This window comes from Ictalurus punctatus, chromosome 1 (assembly GCF_001660625.3).
Source record: "Ictalurus punctatus breed USDA103 chromosome 1, Coco_2.0, whole genome shotgun sequence".
NCBI lineage: Eukaryota > Metazoa > Chordata > Actinopteri > Siluriformes > Ictaluridae > Ictalurus > Ictalurus punctatus.
In genome coordinates this window covers 4,741,484-4,762,063 of record NC_030416.2, presented here as the reverse complement: position 1 = coordinate 4,762,063, position 20,580 = coordinate 4,741,484, and the positions used below count along the sequence as shown (strand labels likewise).

The 20,580-nt window shown below is 42.9% G+C and overlaps 1 protein-coding gene across 3 annotated transcripts; it reads right to left on the bottom strand.

The window, feature by feature from the left end:
• Positions 1–5,190: 5,190 nt before the first annotated feature.
• prpf3 (PRP3 pre-mRNA processing factor 3 homolog (yeast)) lies at positions 5,191–20,580 on the bottom strand. 3 transcript variants are annotated; one of them, XM_053679509.1, is made up of 18 exons: positions 20,355–20,580; positions 19,407–19,853; positions 18,704–18,859; positions 18,380–18,510; positions 18,040–18,195; positions 17,367–17,435; positions 15,392–15,663; positions 15,018–15,136; positions 14,224–14,411; positions 13,876–14,042; positions 13,561–13,643; positions 12,760–12,903; positions 12,555–12,654; positions 11,863–11,976; positions 11,201–11,319; positions 10,694–10,771; positions 10,215–10,276; positions 5,191–9,324 (listed from the first exon to the last, which is right to left on the bottom strand). In XM_053679509.1, the coding sequence occupies exons 3-18, from the start codon at positions 18,846–18,848 to the stop codon at positions 9,175–9,177; spliced, it is 2,097 nt and encodes a 698-aa protein (XP_053535484.1). In that variant the 5' UTR covers positions 18,849–18,859; positions 19,407–19,853; positions 20,355–20,580; the 3' UTR covers positions 5,191–9,174. The 3 variants fall into 3 exon arrangements, with proteins under 3 accessions (XP_053535484.1, XP_053535487.1, XP_017336780.1); XM_053679512.1 differs by having other exon boundaries at positions 19,407–19,752; XM_017481291.3 differs by lacking the exon at positions 19,407–19,853 and having other exon boundaries at positions 20,355–20,578.

The following is a 20,580-nucleotide window of genomic DNA, read 5'->3' as shown; positions in this document are numbered from 1 at the left end:
TCTTGGTGCCACAGATACCACATCACATCAGAGGTCTTGTGGAATCCGTGCCTCGATGGGTCAGAGCTGCAAGGTGACGTTAGTGTTATGTAAATACACGTCTTTTGACTTTGTACTTACAAATATGAACGATAAAGAAATTATTCATAAGGATAAAGATATGAAATGAAAATATAAAATATGAAACTGACAAATGCCACAAAAATGTTCTTGTGCGAATTGGACATGGAGTATTGAATACTCTATAGAATAAGAATTGTGAATATAGATTATATCTTCTTCCTCTTCAGATATGGCTACCGTTCAGTGATGTCATCCTGGGAGGCAGGAGCAAGGCAGGCTAGGGCAGGCTGGAAACACTGGGCGGGAGTCCGGACCTGCACACAAAATATGGCACAGCACACAAAAAAACTTCCCATCCCAAAGCTAGCGGGTTGTAACACTCCCCCCACCTAAGTGTGAACCTAAAAGGGTTCACAACAACAACAACACAACACAACACAAAATAAACAAAACAAAACAAAAAAAAACAACACCACCTCAATGACATCAAGCTCGTGACAGTGTATCAGCAATCACATTTTGGGCACCCTTCTTATGGGCAATCACTAAATTAAATCCTTGCACAATAAGAGACCATCGCATGAGCCTTTGATTGGTATTACGCATATGGTGTAAAAAGACTAGGGGGTTATGGTCAGTAAAGACGTGTATGGGTTTAGCACTATCACCAAGATAAACCTCAAAATGTTGGATGGCTAGTAGCAAGGCAAGAGCTTCCTTTTCAATGGAGCTATAGTTAAGCAGATGTTTTAAGAATTTCTTAGAGAAATAACAATCTGGGTGTTCTATCCCCTGATCATCATCTTGTAGAAGCACCGCTCCTGCACCTGTGCTACTGGCATCAACTTCTAACTTAAATGGTCTGCTCAGGTCCGGGGCAGACAAAACTGGAGAGCTAGTCAGGAGGAGTTTAACAGACTCAAAGGCAGCCTGACACTCTTGTGACCATTTGAACACCATGTTTTTACACAACAGGTTAGTCAAAGGTAGAACCACATCGGAGAAATTCCTACAGAAACACCGGTAGTAGCTGGCCATCCCTAAAAAGTGACGCAGGTCCCGCCTCATTGTAGGAGCAGGGAACATGCAGATCGCCTCAATTTTGACAGTTAACGGTGTAACCACCCCTTGTCCTACCCTTTTACCCAAATAGGAGACCACTCCTTTTCCAAATTCACATTTATCCAAGTTTAAAATTAGAGAGGCGTCTGAGAGACGAGTAAAAACCAGCTCTAGTAGCTCAAGGTGTTGCTTCCGGGTATCTGAGTAGACTACAACATCATCGAGATATGCAGCGCAGTTCTGAACATCCCCTAATTCCTGATTCATAAGGCGCTGGAAGGTCGCTGGAGCGTTACGATGACCAAAAGCCATGACTGTATACTGGAGGAAGTTGTCGGGTGTAGCGAAAGCAGAGATCTCAGCTGCTCGTGGGGTAAGGGGAACTTGCCAATAACCCTTAAGAAGGTCCAGTTTACTAGTGAACTTAGCTGCACCAACAGAATCAACACAATCCTCCATTCTGGGAAGAGGAAACGAATCAGGTTGGTGGTACGCCAGGGAACATCTGAAAATAGATTAGAAAACCTACTTATTAATGATTTAATGTCCTGCTGAAATGATGGAGACAACCCTTCCAACTTCTCTGGCAAACACTTTACGCCTTCAGAATTGGCTAAAATATTGAAATATTGAAAATATTCAGAAGGAGAACTTTGACCTTCAACAGGAAGTGTAACAACTGCCATCACAGCAGGAATAGGTTTGGACTCAGACAGTGAAGGATGCGCATGATACTTTTTCAACAGATTGAAGTGACACATGCGGGTTTTATGTCTACGACCAGGCGTACTGAGAACGTAATTAGTAGGAGTCAATTTTTGTTTAACCTCATACGGTCCAGCAAACCGGGTAGACAGAGAGGATCCTGGCACAGGCAATAATGCTAATACGAGGTCACCAACACACAAGGATCGAGAGACCGCCTTACGGTCATACCTCTCCTTCATAGACTTTTGGGCAGAACACAATGCGAGACCTGCCATTTCTCTCGCTAACTCCAACTGCTCACGAAGAACTTGAACCTCTTTCAAAATAGTCTTTCCTGAAGGGGGAGAAGACTTTGCCAACCACTGTTCTTGTAGGGTCTTTAAGGGGCCTCTCACAGTATGACCAAACACCAGATCCGATGGGCTAAAGCCAAGAGATTCTTGCACAGCATCACGTACAGCAAATAACAGAAGGCGCACCCCCTCATCCCAATCCTTCTCCGTTTCCACACAGAACATGCGCAGCATAGTTTTAAATGTTTGGTGAAAGCGCACCAAGGCACCTTGAGACTCAGGATGATAGGCACTGGAAACTTGGTGGGAAATCCACAACTCACGCATTACTTGTGAAAATAATTGTGACGTGAAGTTGGTCCCACGATCCGTCTGTATGCACTTGGGGAGCCCAAATGTAGTGCAAAATTTAATGAGGGCTTTGACCACTACTCTCGATTTAAGTGTGCGTAGGGGAATGGCATCAGGGAACCTGGTGGCAGCACATATAATTGTCAACAAGTAACAGTTGCCGGAGCGAGCTTTTGGCAATGGTCCAACACAATCAACAATAATTTGCTCAAAAGGGTCTGTGCTGACTACTATTGGTTTTCAGGGAGCAGGAGGTTTGCCCACTAACTGGCAAGTATGACAAGTCCTGCAGTATCTTACATCACTTTTCATACCGGGCCAATAAAAATAACGTAAGGCACGCTGGTAAGTCTTACGGACCCTGGGATGTCCAGAACAAGGATGATCATGAGCTAAGGACAGAACATGACTTCTCATTGGGCTAGGAACCACCACCTGAAATGTTTCCAACCAATCATCACTGGAACTAGGAGGAGACCATTTCCTCATTAACACCCCATCTTCAATAAAATATAATGACTGACCAGGTTCAGATTCAGGTTGACCAGTCTAATTTCTGAGCAGCCCCTAACTGGTCACGAGACACAGGTAGATCTATCTCAGGAAAAGGACGGACCTCTTACCTCATGTGGTATTTCATAGGCACTGTCAAGTTCCTGAAGGGGCTCCTCTTGAGATAGGAAGGATGCCGATAGATCAACTACATCACCCAACTTTTTTTTGTTGGGCCCGCATTAACACACAAACAGGAAACACAGAGGAGTGCTGGTCACCAGGCTGACAGTTAACACTCACAGGTTCTGAAACTACTTAAGGTAAGGAAAATTCTGAAACTACTTAAGGTAAGGAAAATACTTTATTACCAGCTATATCATTCCCTAGAATGACCAAAACTCCACTGACTGGCAAAGCTGGGCGAACAGCCACCTTCACCAGACCTGAGAAACCCTCGGTTTCCAAATATATCGTGTGCAGGGGCGCACAAATCACAGCCAGTTCAATGACTTGGAATAACACATCCCTGCCTGCTTACGAGGCTTCAGAGAAGGGTAACACCTTTTCCAGCACAAACGACTGAGCAGCCCCAGTGTTTCTCAGCACACGTACAGGCTTCTTTACCTCGTTAGGACCCAAAGACACATATCCTGAATATACGAAAGTTTCAAATTCTGGCTCAATTTGACAAAGACCTTCAGAAACATTCTGTGAAGCCGTGGCTGCATTAACCTTTTTAACCTCCCTTTGTTGCCTCGCTTGCTTTCGCTTTAACACTGGGCAATTTGCAACGATGTGGCCTGCCTCATGACAATAAAAACATTCATAAGACACAGTTGAGGGTTTAGAAAAGGTACGGGTTTTACTCACAGGCTTCGATGAACATGCGGACACATCTTTTTTGAGACGAAGGAGGACTGAACACAACTTTATGGGTCAAAACAAACTCATCTGCGAAAATAGCAGCTTTGGACAGCGTATCAATCCTTTGCTCATTCAATTGTACCACCAGTGATTCTGGCAAACATGACTTAAATTTCTCTAACAATATCATTTCCCTAAACTGCTGAAAATTCCTTACAGCGCTAGCCTAACACCATTTATCACATAGCATGGCTTTCTCACTTGGGAATTCCACATAGGTTTGGTGCACGAACTTAACCGTGTTCCTAAAATTTTGCCGGTTGGCTTCTGGCACACGCTCATATGCTCGGAGAACCGTAGCCTTAACAGTATCGTACTCCAAACTCTGTTCTAAGGTGAGGGCGGAACATGGTTCTTGTGCTTTACCAGATAACTTACACTGCAGTAACAACGTCCACAAACCTATTGGCCAACTTAATGTCGTGGTTATTCTCTCAAACACAGCAAAATAAGCATCTACTTCATCTTCTCTAAATACAGGCACTAGCCAAATGTGTCGGCTAATATCAAAGTTAGGTGGACGCACCGATGAGGACGGACCTGGAGCCGGCTGCGGGCTGGAGTGCTCTGTGTCAACGGAACACGGGGAGGTTGCTCTCGGGGAGTTAAGCTTCCCTAGCAGTGGCACCGGCTTCCACTGCTGAACTGCCAGGTCGAGCTTTCTCCCTTCAGCATCCAACTTCTGCTCCTGAACTCGCAGTAGCTGTGTCTGGTACTCTTGCCGCTTAAATCTCCAACTCAAGCACTTTTAGCGCTAGTTGCCAATCGGGGTCCACTGCGCCGGCCTCAGGCTGTTCATGACCTGCAACAACCTTATCCTCCGGCTCAGTCATGGCCTCCACCCTGCCGGTAACCAGAAGATGTTGGGTAGGCTGTGTAAACTGCGTAGGCTGCGTGACGACGCCCGGAAGTGCTTTGCGCTCCGGTAGGACCTGTTGATCCACGAGTGTCTCATACAACGCCGCTTTAACCACCTTTTTGCTAGCTGTACGGGGACGTGCCACATGAAAAAAGTCTCCAGTAAGTAAGCAGATCATCCTTCCTACACCTATCAAAGTCCTCTAACGAAGGACACAAGGTAAACGTAATCAAATCAAATGCCATACTTACAAAAGGCACAATACACCAACACAACCTGACTCACCATGAAAGAAAAGATAAAGAATGCGTCCCAGATGAGCCCCCAAATCTGTTACGGCCCAGTCTAGGTTAGGCCGCACAGAGTAACCAGCTTGGGATTCAATGGAATTTGACCTTTAAAAATGAGGGAGCCAGGAATAACAACACAACAAGCTTCTTCAAAACAAAATTGTGGTGTATTGTAAAACACAGAATTATATACATACCACTCTACGAAGAACCAAACCAGACATAACTTCAGGGTGGGCCAAAGCCAAAATAATAAACAAAAGGATTCTATTGTTAGCTAGCTTACCTAAAAAGCAAAAAACAAAGAAAAGACAAATACTTCCCTAAGTGCCTAAGCCAAAAACAGAGACAAAAGTACCCTCTCCCAAAAGAAATGGCAGCCCCACCCCTATCGCCAGTGAACGTGTATACACTAGTGAAGAGTATACACAACCAGATACAGGAACAACCAAAATCACAGACCAAAACCCCAGGCAAGAGTCAAAACCCAGAACAGCAGTCAGAATATAGAGTTGTGAATATAGAATATATCTTCTTCCTTTTCAGATATGGCCGCGCGCTCAGTGATGTTGTCCTGGGAGGCGGGAGCAAGGCAGGCTAGGGCAGGCTGGAAACTCAGGGCGGGAGTCCAGACGTGCACACAAAATAACTTCCCATCCCAAAGCTAGCGGGTTATAACAGAAGATTTAATCTCACCTGCTAAAAATAAACGAATGTGGGGAAAAGAGACATTTCAACAAGACAATGACCACAAACAAAGGTCTTGAATGGCCTAGCCCAGTGGTTTTCAAAGTGGGGGCTGCCAGGGGGGCCTCAACAACTTGGTGTGAAAAATAAATAAATACATGATTTTCATGATCCACACACACACAATCAATTCCTAATCTAATGTAATGTAAAGATGCAAGATGTAGTTATTAATTTAAAATAAGGGGATATATTCAGAAGTCTGTATTTTTAATGTGTTTTAAAGACATCTTGCAAAAGGGGGGCCTCGGTCAAATGTTAATGTCAATTGGGGGGCCTTGCCCTGGAAACGTTTGGCAACCACTGGCCTAGTCTCCTGACATGAATCCCATTGAAAAATTATGGAAGTCCATCAGAGGGACCCTCGTAACCTTGGGGAATTGAAGATAATTTGCCAAGATGAATGGGCCAAAATTGAAATACAACCCCTGGCAAAAATGATGGAATCACCACACTTCGAGGATGCTCACCCGGGGTTTTTACTTCATAGCAAATAAACAAATCACAGATGAGACACAAAACAATTTTGATTAATAGCTGAACATTCTGGCTTCGTCAACAATACCTCAAACAAATTAAACTGTTTTAATTAATGGCATATTTTTTTTCCCCACATATCAAGTAAAGGAAAAAAATAAGGAATAATCAACGAAAGAATTTTAAAAAAAAATCACAATTCGTACTGTGTCGCTCCTCGTCAGGCTTTTATGACGGCCTGAATTCTTTGAGGTGTGGACTTCACTAATGAAAAACAATCTTCTCCATCAAACTGGCTCCAACTTTCTCAGATAACGGTGGACAGATCAGCTTTACAGGATGGAGCCTTGTCATGGACCAATTTATTTTAAATTTCCACCATAAAGTTTCAGTCGGATTGCGATCTGGACTGTTTGCTGGCCAGGTCGTTGAGATGATCTGCCTTTCCTCAAGATAAGCTTCAACACTCTTTGCTCTGTAGCAAGATTGGCATCATCATCCTGAAAAATGACTTCATCACCAAACCCATCAATGAATGAGGAAAAAAAGAAAGGGTCCAAAAATTCAACATACATCTGTGCATTGTCTGTTGAGGTCTCTCCTGGTCCTTTACCTTTCATCCGATCCTCCATGATTTCTCCTCTTTAGCCCACTCTAACCTTCTTTTCTTCTGTTTAAGTGTTAGTGCTGGTTTTCCATAGGCTTTTCATTACGTAGATCCCATTTCATTCAGCAGATCCACTGTAAGAACACTGCCTCCTGTTTCAGCTCATTTGTTGTGCAGTTTCTATTTTCCAGGCGAACTGCTTTGAGTTTTCTATCCTAACGCTTTGATGTTTTTCTTTTATAACCGTTCCCATCTTGTTTACACTTGCACCAAATTTTAGACGCAGCTGACCGGGAACAATGGACATCTTTTGCCACACTCCATGTTGGACTTCCTTCTCGAAGGGGTTTTATAATCCTTTCCATTGTTTCAATTGACGACTCTCTTGTTGGGGTCACGTTTCCTTTCAAAAAGTCCAAGGTTAAGGTCTGCAAACACTTTCTTTTAACTGCAGACTAATTAGCATGTTTAGACTTGCATGATTAGTGCTATTTGTTTTAGAAAGGCAAATTACAAGATGATGCTTTAATTTTTCATAAATTATTTAAGAAAAAAACAAAATGCTGTTAATTAAAATAATTACAGTTAACTTTTTTGAGGCATGTTTCATGAAGGCAGAATGTTCAGCTAAACTTTAAACAAAAATTGTTTGGTGCCATGTGCGTGATTTTTTTATTTGCTACAAATTGAGCATCCTCCAAGGTGTGGCGATTCCATAATTTCTGCCAGGGGTTGTTTAATGCTAATTACTTCTTACCGTAGACATCTCATAGCTGAAACTTCCAACAAGAGATTTGCAGCAAAGTACTAACGTAGTTAATCTGTGGTGTCGGAATACTTTTTTTTTTTTTTGTTCCAATTTATAAAGTACAAACTCATAACGTGTATAAATTTGAAGCGGATACATGCAGTGGAAATGATATCAAAACAACAAAAATAACAGTGTCAAAATACTTCCATCACACAAAACACACAAATGAAGATGAATAAGGTTAGTCGTCCAGATAAAAAGAACAATGTTGAATTTTGTGCGCGCGCAGAACGTCGTACACATGTGAATTCGAAGGAAAATCAGAACCGTCCTGTTTGGTTTCTGCAAACATTTATACAGCTTCATTAAAAGATTGATAAATGAGGCGTAATGTCTGTTTGATGTTTCAACGCGGAACTTTTTTCCACCTGGCACGAATTATTATACAGATCAGTTTTTGCTCTATTAGGTTGAGGTACAGCCAATCAGAGTGGTTTATGTTTGACAGGAAACGTTGCTAATGGTTGCTTCTGGGATTATAAAGTCTACCTGACACACAAGGCACAAAGCCATGGTCACTGGTTTAAGGGGTTGCTCGACTGACTAACTGATTAAAAAAAAAAAAAATCCCCAAAAAACATTAACCTAAATTCTGAAACATTTCAATAGCCTTACACATCAGTATCTTGATTAGTATTTAATTACCAATCTACTGAATGCTCTCTTAATTGCACTTTCCTATAATCTGCATGAACGTCTTGGGAGATTTTATTTATTTATTTCTTTTCTCCCGAGACGATTCTTTAGATTCTTTAACAGCCACAATGTACAGCCTAACGCTACAGTATGAAAGCCTGAACACAAGGCGCATCAAAGGAAAGGGGCTGATTTGATCCTCTTGTGGTCCGTGTTGAGCAAATCGATAAAACTGAATTAAATCTTTGATACCTCGAGGAACAACAACTGTTTTCCCTCCAAAGCTTTAATCAATCAAATCATTCAGTGTGTGCAGTTGGTAACAGCCTGGGTACACAGCTAAAGAGACCAGCAGGTGAATAATCTCACATACACTTAACAATAAAAAAATAAAATAAAATAAAATAAAATAAAAAAAAAAAAAAAAAAAAAAAAAAAAAAAAAAAAAAGGGAAGGGGAATCAAAAAACAAAAACAAAAAACAAAAACAAACAAAAAAAAGTTACACTTTGGCTATAAAGGATCCTATGTCCACGGAACGATGGAATCAAAGCAGCCGTCTTCAACGTTCTGCACAAGTCACGGGAGAAACGCGTCCTTGCGCTAGATTCTCTATTGCAAACGTCCTGCCATGATCACAGGAATCCGATATCCACGAGTAGCAGCAGTGCAGATCATCAAAACAGACGCGAGCGCACGCACACACACACACACGACTGCCAGGCTGAAGCACGTTAGATTCAATCCAGTCCGCTTCTCTCCTCCTATAACGAACCAAAACATGGCTGCCTGTGTCACTCGGACCACATCACATATGCGTCCTCTCCCTCTCGCTCGCTCTCTCCCTCTCTCTCAGTCGTCAGCCGTCTCCAGCACACTCTCACTCAGGGCCAGGTCCCAGTAGTGCTCTGCACCATGCTTCTTGAAGTGCTCGCGCGCCATGTTCTCCGTGGGGCACTGCTTGAACTTCATGTCACCGAAGCTGCGCTCCATCGCTGTGCCCTGTAAGAGAGAGAGAAAGAGAGAGAGAGAGAGAGAGAGAAAGAGAGAGAGAGAGAGAGAGAGAGAGAGAGAGAGAGAGAGAGAGAGAGAGAGAGAACCATCGGTGTCTAATTTTCTTCGACACACACTAAATCACAGATCAAATCAAGTCGTTCAAGTGGGTACAGTTTCTGGAGCATCGTTTGCTCATCAAACATGTAATAACGCCTTCCGAAAACTTTCAACGATATTAAGGCTGCAAATAATGATTATTTTCATAATCGATAAGTTGGCTGATTACTTTTTTCGATTATTCGGAAGGGGGGGGGGGGGGGGGGACGCCCTTTCAGCACCATTTTTTCGTTTATTTAAAATAAAGTCTGCGAAATGAGCGTTACAAATACAATATATATAAATATACATACAAATATACATATATATATAAAATATATAAGTATATAACTAAAGCTATAAACAGCAAACTGAAGAAAGTCATTGTCAGTGATTCTGGATATTAGGCTAAAGCTAGTGGGTAGGAAGTGGCTTTTACTTCCGGTTAGTAAAAAAAAAAAACCCACTCGTGTTCCATTTGAGAAGATATTACCTTTCCAAAATCCACACACTAGATGGTAGTGCAGAGTGCATAGTGTAAGTGTAGAGTACTTCATTTGGGACACAAATTTAGTATTTACTCTACGAAGCGTATTTTCTGAACAGAAGTAACGTAACGAGTAAATCTCCCCCGTGCCGCGCGCAGACCGACTAATCCACAATGAGATTCGTTGACGACGGTTTTCATAATCGACTATTATCAATTTTATCGAATAGTTGTTGCCGCTCTAAACGATATATACTTTGTCTTAGATTATATGGAGCGTCCATCGCGTACAAAAAGTCGCCCAGGTGCTTACCTCCCAAACAAGAGTGCACTTGTTGGGCTTCTTCGATCCCTCGTCGTCCGAGCCATCAGGTTCTGAGCGGAACACAAGGGGTCAGATGTTAGAGCTGTTTTATTTTAAACAAAACAAAAACAAAAAAAAACCCAACAGTTCTAGTGTTTTTGCAGCAACACTGAGAAAACGTCACCTCTGACTTAGATATGTCATAACAGAATTTGTTTACATAAATGACTCGCTGTGATTGGGCCATGGCTAAAATTAATACACAACTAGATGCTACTTTTGAGATAATATTTAGTAAACCGATTGCATAATTAAAATAGTTTACTTTAAAAGAGGGTGTGGGGGAAACCCTGGTAAACATAAGTGTTAAGCAGGCATTTATTCATAAAATCACTTTGGACCAGCCAACTTTTGTTAACTTGTGATAGTCTTCTTCCCATGACTTAAGTACTTTCTTTATTTTTACGTAGGAACATGACTTCTCTTACCATCCCTCTTTGAGCTAGGCTCCGCCCATTTAATCCTGTTCAGCATCAACCTCTTAAACTTCTTCTGTGATTTGGGTCCTGTAAGGAAACGACATTTCAGTGCCGGACACAAATACGAATGATGACAGCAATTTGTTTGTCCTCTACTGCAACATTAGTATTCACAGAACCCGCAGGTTTACACGTGAACGTGCTTGACCCAACACGTTATTGTGTCTATACTAACTGCTCGTTCACACGGTCTTGTATGGGAGATGATCCTTGGAATTTATAACAACTAGACTAGAAAGACATGCTGTTGTCAATAAGTAGGCATCTATTTAGTGTTTAAGGAAGGAGTCTCCAGTGTCAGCACTTTGTAAGAGTTCCCTACAAGAAGGCCTACAACTGGCAAGTAGCTGTGGTATAAGAGGAATAAAACCCTTCTGGATGTGCTGTGAGGGAAACCTGACAAATGCATGAAAAGGCAGCAGTTTGATGACTGTGGACTCTCGCTCTCTCTCTCACCTCCTTCCACCACGACGATGTTGACGTCTTTGTGCAGCACCACGGTGCCGGTCAGATACAGCTGATTTGCGTTGGCTTCCACTTTGAACTTCTTGGCCGGGTTGTGCAGGTTTCGGATCCTGAGAACAAACACCAAAAGGCTAAAATCTTGCACGGCGACGACTTTTTTTTTTTAAATTTGCGAAACATTCACTTTTCTCAGGTTTCAAACTCCAAAAAAAAACCAAAACAATGAACCCCCGATGCATTAGAGTTTTTTTTTAATTTATTTATTTTTTTAAAAATCAGCACAAATGCCGCTATAAATCTGAGACATTTCAAAATACAATAAATAAATACCTGAACCTCAGCTCTTTCTCAACCTCAACAGTAAAACTGCGACATCAAGAAAGTGATGACTTATCTCGCTGGGTTTTTTTTTTTAAAGCAGAATTCAGCAGGTTTGAAAATGACTAAAAATATACGCTATCACGATACTTCACAATTCAACAACGCAGGATATTCAATCGTAATATATTCAGCAGGGTATACGCGGTAACTTCAAAATCACTGACCCCATCGTTATCTTTAAAGTGCAAAACCTGCAATCGGCTAATCACGATGCTGCGCTGCAACGGACTCCTATTACGGATAAAATGCAACAGTGTGTATAAATGTGTTACCTGTAGACAGCGATGTGAACACCATGACTCAGATCTTCCTTCAGCTTCTTCACTTTCTTCTCTTTCCTTTGCTCCGCTGTCAGTTTGCGTGCTGCATTTGCCTCCTCGTGAGCTCTGCATAGACACAGAGGAAAAATATTTACAGGAACCTTCATATTTTTCACTTCATTTGAATAACTATTTTCTGTATAACGATGTTGCCGTAGATCAGTGCTATGTAAACCATGGTGACTCCTAGGTTAGGAGGGTCAAAACATCTGTCCCTAAACAAACCATCCATCCATCTTCTACCGCTTTCAGGGTCACGGGGAACCTGGAGCCTATCCCAGGTAGCATCGGGCACAAGTCGGGGTACACCCTGGACAGGGTGCCAATCCATCGCAGGGCACAATCACATACACACTCACACCCCCATTCATACACTACGGACACTTTAGACACGCCAATCAGCCTACCATGCATGTCTTTGGACTGGGGGAGGAAACCAGAGTACCCGGAGGAAACCCCTGCAGCATGAAAACTCCACACACACAGGGCCACGGTGGGAATCGAACCCCTGATCCTGGAGGTGTGAGGCGAACGTGCTAACCGCTAAGCCCCTCCCTAAACAAACCCTTACCAGAAAATCATTATACAACAACGTTTAGCACCGGCTCTGCAACCAGGCGTGGGCGCGTACAGGTGGCACTCACTTTTGTCTCTTGGCCATCTGCGCTCGGACGTGGGCCTCCACTTTCGTGGGATCCTGCACCGCTTCCGTACCCAGCACACGCATCAGATTAGAGATCCGCACTGCACAGAAAAACACATGCATGGTGAAGAAACCCATTTTATCTTAAATCAATGTAAAGAATGAGAACGTCAGCACGCAGGTTGTTGGGTATTCCCCTGCTTTACCTTTGGGTTCCGGAGGGGGCATGAGGCCGAGTCGGACCTTTTCCTGCAGCTCCTTCTGTCCCTCACGCCGTGTCTGCCGCCTCAGCTTCTTCTGCTCCTTCTTCGTCAAATACACACCCAGAGTCACCGGCTTGTCCATGTCCACTGAGACAGAATCAGAGACAGAAACATTAGCTGGTATCCAAGCGCTACAAATTAGACCCAAGCGTGTGCCAATAACTGGTTATACAGGACGACAATCCTGTGTGTGTATATGTGTGTGTGTGTGTGTGTATGTATATATATATATATATATATATATATATATATATATATATATATATATATATATATATTAAATCAGGAATGTGAAATGGCATCTATGGGATTTTGTTCACCAGACAAGAGCTCCACGAAACACAGAACTGTCTAAGGCTGTTTAAACAAGTACATGAAATACTTATTCACTTAAGGAAAAAAAAAGTTTACTATTTAAAAATACAGCTGAATAATAACTTGGCATATATTTGATAAAAAAAAATAGAACAAGCACTATCAGCAGTTATGCATTTAAAAAAAAAAATTACAACCTAGGGATGCAGCGATAGCTTATTTTTTAAAAATGTTTTAAGCAGAGTATGAATACATGTTTTTGGTACTCGTCAATACAGATCCCAAAATGAATAACCTACTGAGCATTATGCCTACTCAGTCACGTTTTATTTAGCTCTACTTGCGACTTTCGTGATAAATTTCAAATTACAAGCTTGATTATTTTTAAACTAACAAGTTCTGGAAAACTGTGGCCAATGCTCAGAATACCTGGAGGGGCCATTTGGGCAGGGTGTTCCACCAGATTGGTGATTCCATGGAAGTCCAGGTTATCAAATACAGGATGAACAGAGCTGAGAGAGACAAAAGGAGACAAAATCTCAGAAGAAGAAAAAACAAATTTCAGAAATTTTCGGTTGCAGAACATCTACGTTCACATTAGAACATAATACTTTGAGGGTGTGATATTATGAGAATGTAAATCAGGCCAGGGCTTAGTACGGGTCGATCATTCTAAAGCGCTGGGGACTTTCTAACGTGAACACAGATTTACTGCACTCGTTCTTAAGCTGCTTTCCATCTTACATTTCTATGTTGTTGGGCAGGATGAAGGAGTCCCACCACTCTATGGAAGGCACGTCACCCTCACCAAGCTCCTTCTTAGGGGCGATCAGAGCCAGCTTGGTCGACGCCTGGATGCCCGTCTTTTTGGCCGCCTGTGCAATCTCCATCTGCAACCTCTCCAGCTGAGCCTGATGGAGAACAGGAGGGTCAATAACATGAGCCAAAAACATACTCTGACTAAAACACCAACCATCATTGTCCTTCATATCCTTTTCTACACCTTATACCGTATTTATTACACATAGATAATATGACAATTATATATAAAAAATACATTTCAGTTGGGAGAGGACAAAAGGTTATTGTCACCTTGGTGCGTATCCGCTGGCCTATTTTCTCAAAGCGGCCCTTATCGTGGAACCTAAATGCCTTCCTCTGTCTCTGTGGCTGAGGCATGGCCATCCTGGGGTCGAAGAAGGACGTGGATTCGAGGTCATCGCTGGGCTTTTCCTTCAGCTGCTGCTTAAACTGTTCTCGCTTAACTGCTCTGATATTAGCTAGAGAGAGAGAGCGAGAGGGAAAGGGAGAGAAAATCAGGTATCTTTACAAATTAATTTTGCAAAACCAAATAAATGAATAAATAATCTGACTGCCACTGCTGTTGTAAATAGCGTTCACTGTCACCTGAAACGTTATTCTGAAAAGATCATCTGTGACGACAGCACTTCTCAAACCGCAGGCGAATTTTCCTCCACACGAACGAGGGTTGATTTTAATTTTGGCGACCTTATCTTCAGAGTACACACTAGTAAACCGTAAACCCTAACCCAGTCTTTTGTTAAGAATGTATCGGCGAGCCGTATATAAATAAGTGCCACCAAGTTGTCGTTGCTAAAGCGTGAATTATAACAGTGGGTTATATATAACGCAGGTTAAATCTGGTGCATAACAACATTACGCTCATGCTACAGGCATGCCACTGCTGTAATCTCAGCCCGAAAGCCTGTATCCGTCATACATAACGTAAAAGTCGTGGTTCCTGCGGTTCAGGGGGACCTCAGGGAACGCTCCTTAAGAAAAAGTTGCAAACTGTGTAGTCCCTCAAAAGGTTCGGGAACCTTTAGCAGAAACATGGCTGATAGTTGACTAGGTTTCAGGGTTACCTTTCAGAGTGGGCATGCGGTGCGTGAGCTCCACCTCCTTTCCACTGGCGTCGACGGTTCTCCCAAGCTCGTCCAGAATGAGCGGCGTCGGCTTGGTGATCTCACGGGCCTCCACTTTACTGTAAAGGCACAAACATACACACTCAGCGTGTAGTGTGAGCACAAACCATGATCAGAACCACGTAGGTGCACAAATGACTTACGCTCAATAAACCCAACATTAAGAATAAACATTATGTGAAACAATCAAATATTAATAAACCTTAAAACAAGCGTTGCTTTTATCTAGCAGGGTTCGGACAGATTTTTCATAAAGCACCCTGATCTAGGGAACACGCGCTTGTGTGTGCATGTAGATTTGCTGCTACACTCACGGTGGTGCAATGCCCATGGCATGCAGGTTAGCAAGTGCCACAAGGTTGTGTGGCCCCGTGTTGTTCATGGCTCCCAGGATGCCTGGCTTCATGGCCAGCGTGGACTGGATCTTGGCCTGGAGCTCAGCAGCTTTGCGTGCCTTCTCGATGGCGTCGTTCATGAAGCTGGCAGCCTGTGAGGGGGCAATGGACTGAGCTGGGCCTGGAGCAGGAGGCAGGAGAGGGCGCATGCTGGACGCTGCTGGCTGGGGGGTAGGCAGGGGCAGTCTGGGCTAGAGATTAAAACTAGAGTTACATTTGATTCCATAAAGCAGGCAAGTGAAGTGGTTCGTGAAGTCATTAACACAAATGACTTGACCAGAGGAATGAATCTATAGTGGATCAAAAAATTAAAAATAAATAAAATTCTACACACCCCTGTTAAAATGGCAGGTTTTTGTGATGAAAAAAAAAAAAAAATGAAACCAAGATAAATCATGCCAGAGCCTTTTCTACCTTTATTGTGAAATTTTAACTTATTAATTAAGGAGAAAAACAATAAGAATTACTTGTGCGGGAGGGAGAAAAAAAAAAAAAGAAAAAAAAAAGGACAATAACCTGGTTGCATAAGTGTGCGCACCCCTAAACTAATACTTAACTGAAGCACCTTTAGATTTTTTCACAGTAAGAATCAATCAGTGTGGCACGTCTTGACTTAGCAATATTCTGCCATTCTTTCTTGAACAAGCATTCTAAATTAGTCAGATTGGCCAGGCATCTCCTGTGCACAGCCCTTTTCAGGTCCCCCCACAGATTTATGTTTGGATTAAGGTCCAGACTCTGGCTGGGCCGTTCCAAAACCTTGAACTTGATTCGGTGAAGCTGTTCTTTTGTTGATCAGCAGGTTTGTTTTGCGTCGTTGTCATGCTGAAATGCAAAATTCCTCTTTATCTTAGTGTTTCAGCAGAAGCCTAAAAATTGCTATTCATTATTCCTTCCACCCTGATTAAAGCCGCGGTTCCGGCAGGGGGGAAAAAAAAAAACAGCCCCATAGTATGACGCTGCTACCACCACCATGCTTCACTGTGCAGATAGTGTTCTTTGTTTTTTTTGTGCAAAACATATCTTTTGGTACCACGGACAAAAAGTTCAACTTTGGTCTCATCAGGACAAACACATTCCACATGATTTTGGGAGATTTAAAGAATTTTTTAATTTATTTTTTCGGTCAAAAAAGGCTTCGGTTTTGCCCTCCTACCCCATAGTCCTGAGATAAGAAGAATTCGAGGAGACTGTCGTCATGTATCGGGAGCAACCAGAACTTGCCAGAACCTGCTGCAATTCTCTTAAGGTTGCAGGCCTCTTGGCAGCCTCCCGGCCCAGTTTTCTCCTGAACTAACCAATTGTATATGGACGTCCTATTCTATGTCACTGTCGTGCCATATTTTCTCCATTTGTTGACCTTTACAGTGTCCCATGGTATATCCAATGCCTTGGAATTTTTTTCTAACCCTCTCCGGTTTGATATTTTTCAACAATGAGATCCCGTACCTGCTTTGTAAGCTCTTTGTGGCCCATGGCTTTTCCTATTGGATGCTACAAAGAAGTCAGGAAAATCCTATAGGAACAGCTAGACTTTATTTGGGGTTAATCAGTCACTTTAATTGATGGCAGGTGTATACTAATTAATATTTAACACAAGTTTGAATGTGATCGGTTGATTCTGAACACAGACACTTTCCTAATTATAAAAGGGTGTGCACACTTAAGCAAGCTGGGGACTGGAAGTTTTTTTTTCTGGGTGTTTCTCACTTGATATTTGTATGTTCCAATTTCACAATCAAGATGAAAAAGGTCCCGACATGAATTAACTTAATTATTATTATTTATTTTTTCACATCACAAAAACCTGCCATTTTAACAGGGTGCGTGTAAACTTTTTATATTCGCTGTAGATCTTATTTAAATACACCCCCCGGCTCGTTGAAATCGTTACCTGAGTGATACTAAGCTGCTTCTTTCGCTCTTCGATCTGACGCGTGGCTGTTTCCATCATCTGTTTTATCTGCAGGAGAAACAGGTCATGATTTGTTAGGAAAACGTAAAAAAGTTATGCAATTACGCTACTTTTTCAGTTGCACAAGTCACAATGGGGAAGGGAAACCTTTTCTACGTCGATCATGCATTAACAGTGTGTGTATATACAGAGTATATGGGGATTTACAGTAACCACTCTGTGCTAGAAAAACTCACAACGCACTCTTGTTTACTGATTGTTGTGCAATTTTGAGGCTGAGAAATATTCTGCAGCGTACCCGACAAACAAGGTGATCACCGGGACGTCAACATATCGCTACAGCGGAATTTGGACGCGTCTGCTTACGCTGCTTTTGCTCCTAGACATGACGCCAGTGCTTTAACTGGAACTGTTATGCACCTTTCCACCACAAAAGCGATGGTTCTCAGCCTACACTTTGGTTCCTGTGTCAAAAAATCCACTTGTCTGAAACCAAGAACGCGTGCCGCGCTTTCTATATGCTGCGTTATTGCTTTATATAACCTACAGAGATGACTGCGCAAGCTGTAGTTGCATAGCTTGTAGTGTTTGAATGCTGTGACACTGTGAATGTTAAGGCTTTTCGAGCGAAATGAATGTTAAATTTACACACTTGCATCTTGGTGAGCATGCCAGGACTTTCCACAGGAGGCCCGGGAAGAACTTCTGGCTCTTCGACCTCCTCGAATCGGGGTACTCTCTTCCTCTTCGCCGCAGATTCACCACCTTCTAGATCTTTGTGTGCCTCCACCTCATCGCCGAACACATCCTGTAGAGAGTCGATGAGTGAGCTAGGTGGCTTTAGTGACATTTTCGTGCTGTACATATGTGATGCTGACTGACAACACGGCTCTCGCGAGTGAACTAAGGTCACAAGCTGTTTTAAATGCATGCTTTGATGTAACAGAAGCTCACGGAGCCTCGACGTCCATGTGAGTGAGGGTGAGACTGACCTTCAGCTCTCTCTTGCGGTTTTTCTCGGCTGTGCCTTTGTTGCCCCGGGAACTCCTGCTCTCTTCCAGCGCCTCGAACAGCCGCTCTACGAAGCTGCCCGCCGACTCATCCAGAAACGGTCTTAGCTGGTCTGAGACACACAGAGAGCTGAGTGACACAATTATCTCGACTAAAACCCAGAACCACACTGTGTGCTGCACAACAACGACGCACACACAGGGTTGACATCCTAACCCAACTTCGCCGGGTTAATCCGTATTGGACTCGGTACTGTCCCCACCATACTGTGAATTTTAGATAATGCAAAAGATGTGTGCCTGTACCTGTTGTCTTCCTTTTGTCCAGACCTTTCCCTAAGCAGTGCAGGGCCGCAGTGACCACGGTGGGTTCCGAGAAACCCAGCACCTTCTTCACGGTGCGCTCCACCCAGGGACGCAGCTCCTCCACCTCCCGCTTGGGCAAAGACATGCTGGGGAGATCTGACGGGGGGGTGAGGGAAAAGATTTTTAGATGCGTGTTGACCATTTCTTTCTGCTCACAACAGTTACATTCGAATGAATAGTTTACGGCTATAAGTAAGCCCACTGTTATGTTTTGCACTGGCTTCGTTTTGCTGCTTTTGACTAACCTGTTTTTAAATCCCTATTGCCCGTCTCTACATGATGTGACACTGCCACAACATCCAGCTGTGTTTACTCTGATTATATCACCAGATACAGTATGAATTACTACCCCAACATACATCTAACCGATCAGTCTTTTCCCCAGAACGGTGCAAATGCTAATTTCCTGTCTTTTCTCTGTAAGCAGGGACATAATTCAAAAACTGGAGCGTTCATATATTCTAGATGCGTTGAAGCGAAATATTTCAAGCCTTTTTGTTTGTTTGAGTTTGCATCTTGACGAGTGTGGCTTACAGCTCACGGAAATAAAAAACACAGTATCTTAAACTATTCGAATAAAGAATTTTTAATAGAGAAATGTCGACCTGAGAAGAGCTCTAACTGGCGAATGAACTAAAAACACCTGCAAAGGTTTCTTGAGCCTTTAATCTCTCAGTCTGGTTCCAGTACACAACCACAATCACGGGGAAGATGGAAGTAAATGGTGCGTTTCATTTGGAAATCAAGGTTCCAGAGTCTGGAGGAAGAGTGGAGAGGAACAGAATCCAAGCTGCTTGAAGTCTAGTGTGAAGTTTCCACAGTCGGTGATGATTTGGGTTGCCATGTCATCCGCTGGTGTTGGTCCAGTGTGTTTTCTCAAGTCGAGAGTCGATGCAGCGTCTACCAGGAGATTTTAGAGAACTTCATGCTTCCATCTGCTGAAGAGCTTTATGGAGATGCTGATTTCCTTTTCCAGCAGGACTTGGCACCTGCCCACAGTGCCAAAACTATTAGTAACTGGTTTGCTCACCGTGGTATTACTGTGCTTGATTGTCCAGCCGACTCGCCTGACCTGAACCCCATAGAGAATCTACGAGAGACACCAGATCCAACAATACATGTGAGCTGAAGACCACTATCAAAGTAACCCGGGCTTCCAGAACAAACACCTCAGCAGTGCTACAGTCTGATCGCCTCCATGCCACGCCGCATTTATAAAGTAAGGATTAAGCACATAAACGAACATACTTCTCAGAAGGTCGACATTTCTGTATTAAGTTGTTTATTCTGATATTTTGAGATACTGGATGTTTGATTTACGGGGGGATTTGAGTTACGCGGGGGTGGAAGAACTTTTCCATGATATCCTAATGCTTTTGAGATGCAGCTGTATACATGTATATTACAGTGTTTGTATACAAGTGTGAATGCCCGCTGTAAACATACCACCTAATTTGCATACTAATTGTAACATTATTTAGCCCCGCCCCGACTGTTTTCTCATACTCGAGTAAACAGACGCTACGTTTTGATGCTAAACTAAGTTGCTAGCTAACGCTGCCTTTAGATTTAAACGCTCGCGGAAACTTACCAGCTAATTTCCGTCCCAGTCTTAACGCCAAACAAATCCTCTTCCTCAGATATCAGCTTCGTGGATTAATAAGCGTTTGCAGAACGCAATTCTGAGTGAAAAAAAATAACAATAAGGCAGAAACAGATTTAGCGAACTTTCTAGGTTCGCGCGGCGTCCAAAAAACGTTCAGGCACTGCAGAAAGAAACCGGAAGTACAAAGGACCAACTGCTTCCGTTACAGTAA

What these genes read in the sequence shown, in the direction of transcription:
- prpf3 (XM_053679509.1), bottom strand. Translation starts at nt 18,848, where the DNA reads ATGTCTTTGCCCAAGCGGGAGGTGGAGGAGCTGCGTCCCTGGGTGGAG. An exon ending in GCATGCTCACCAAGATGCAA is followed by an intron (nt 17,436 to 18,039) that starts GTGTGTAAATTT and finishes TTTCTCCTGCAG; the next exon opens with ATAAAACAGATGATGGAAAC. An exon ending in CATCGTCGTGGTGGAAGGAG is followed by an intron (nt 10,772 to 11,200) that starts GTGAGAGAGAGA and finishes GTTTCCTTACAG; the next exon opens with GACCCAAATCACAGAAGAAG.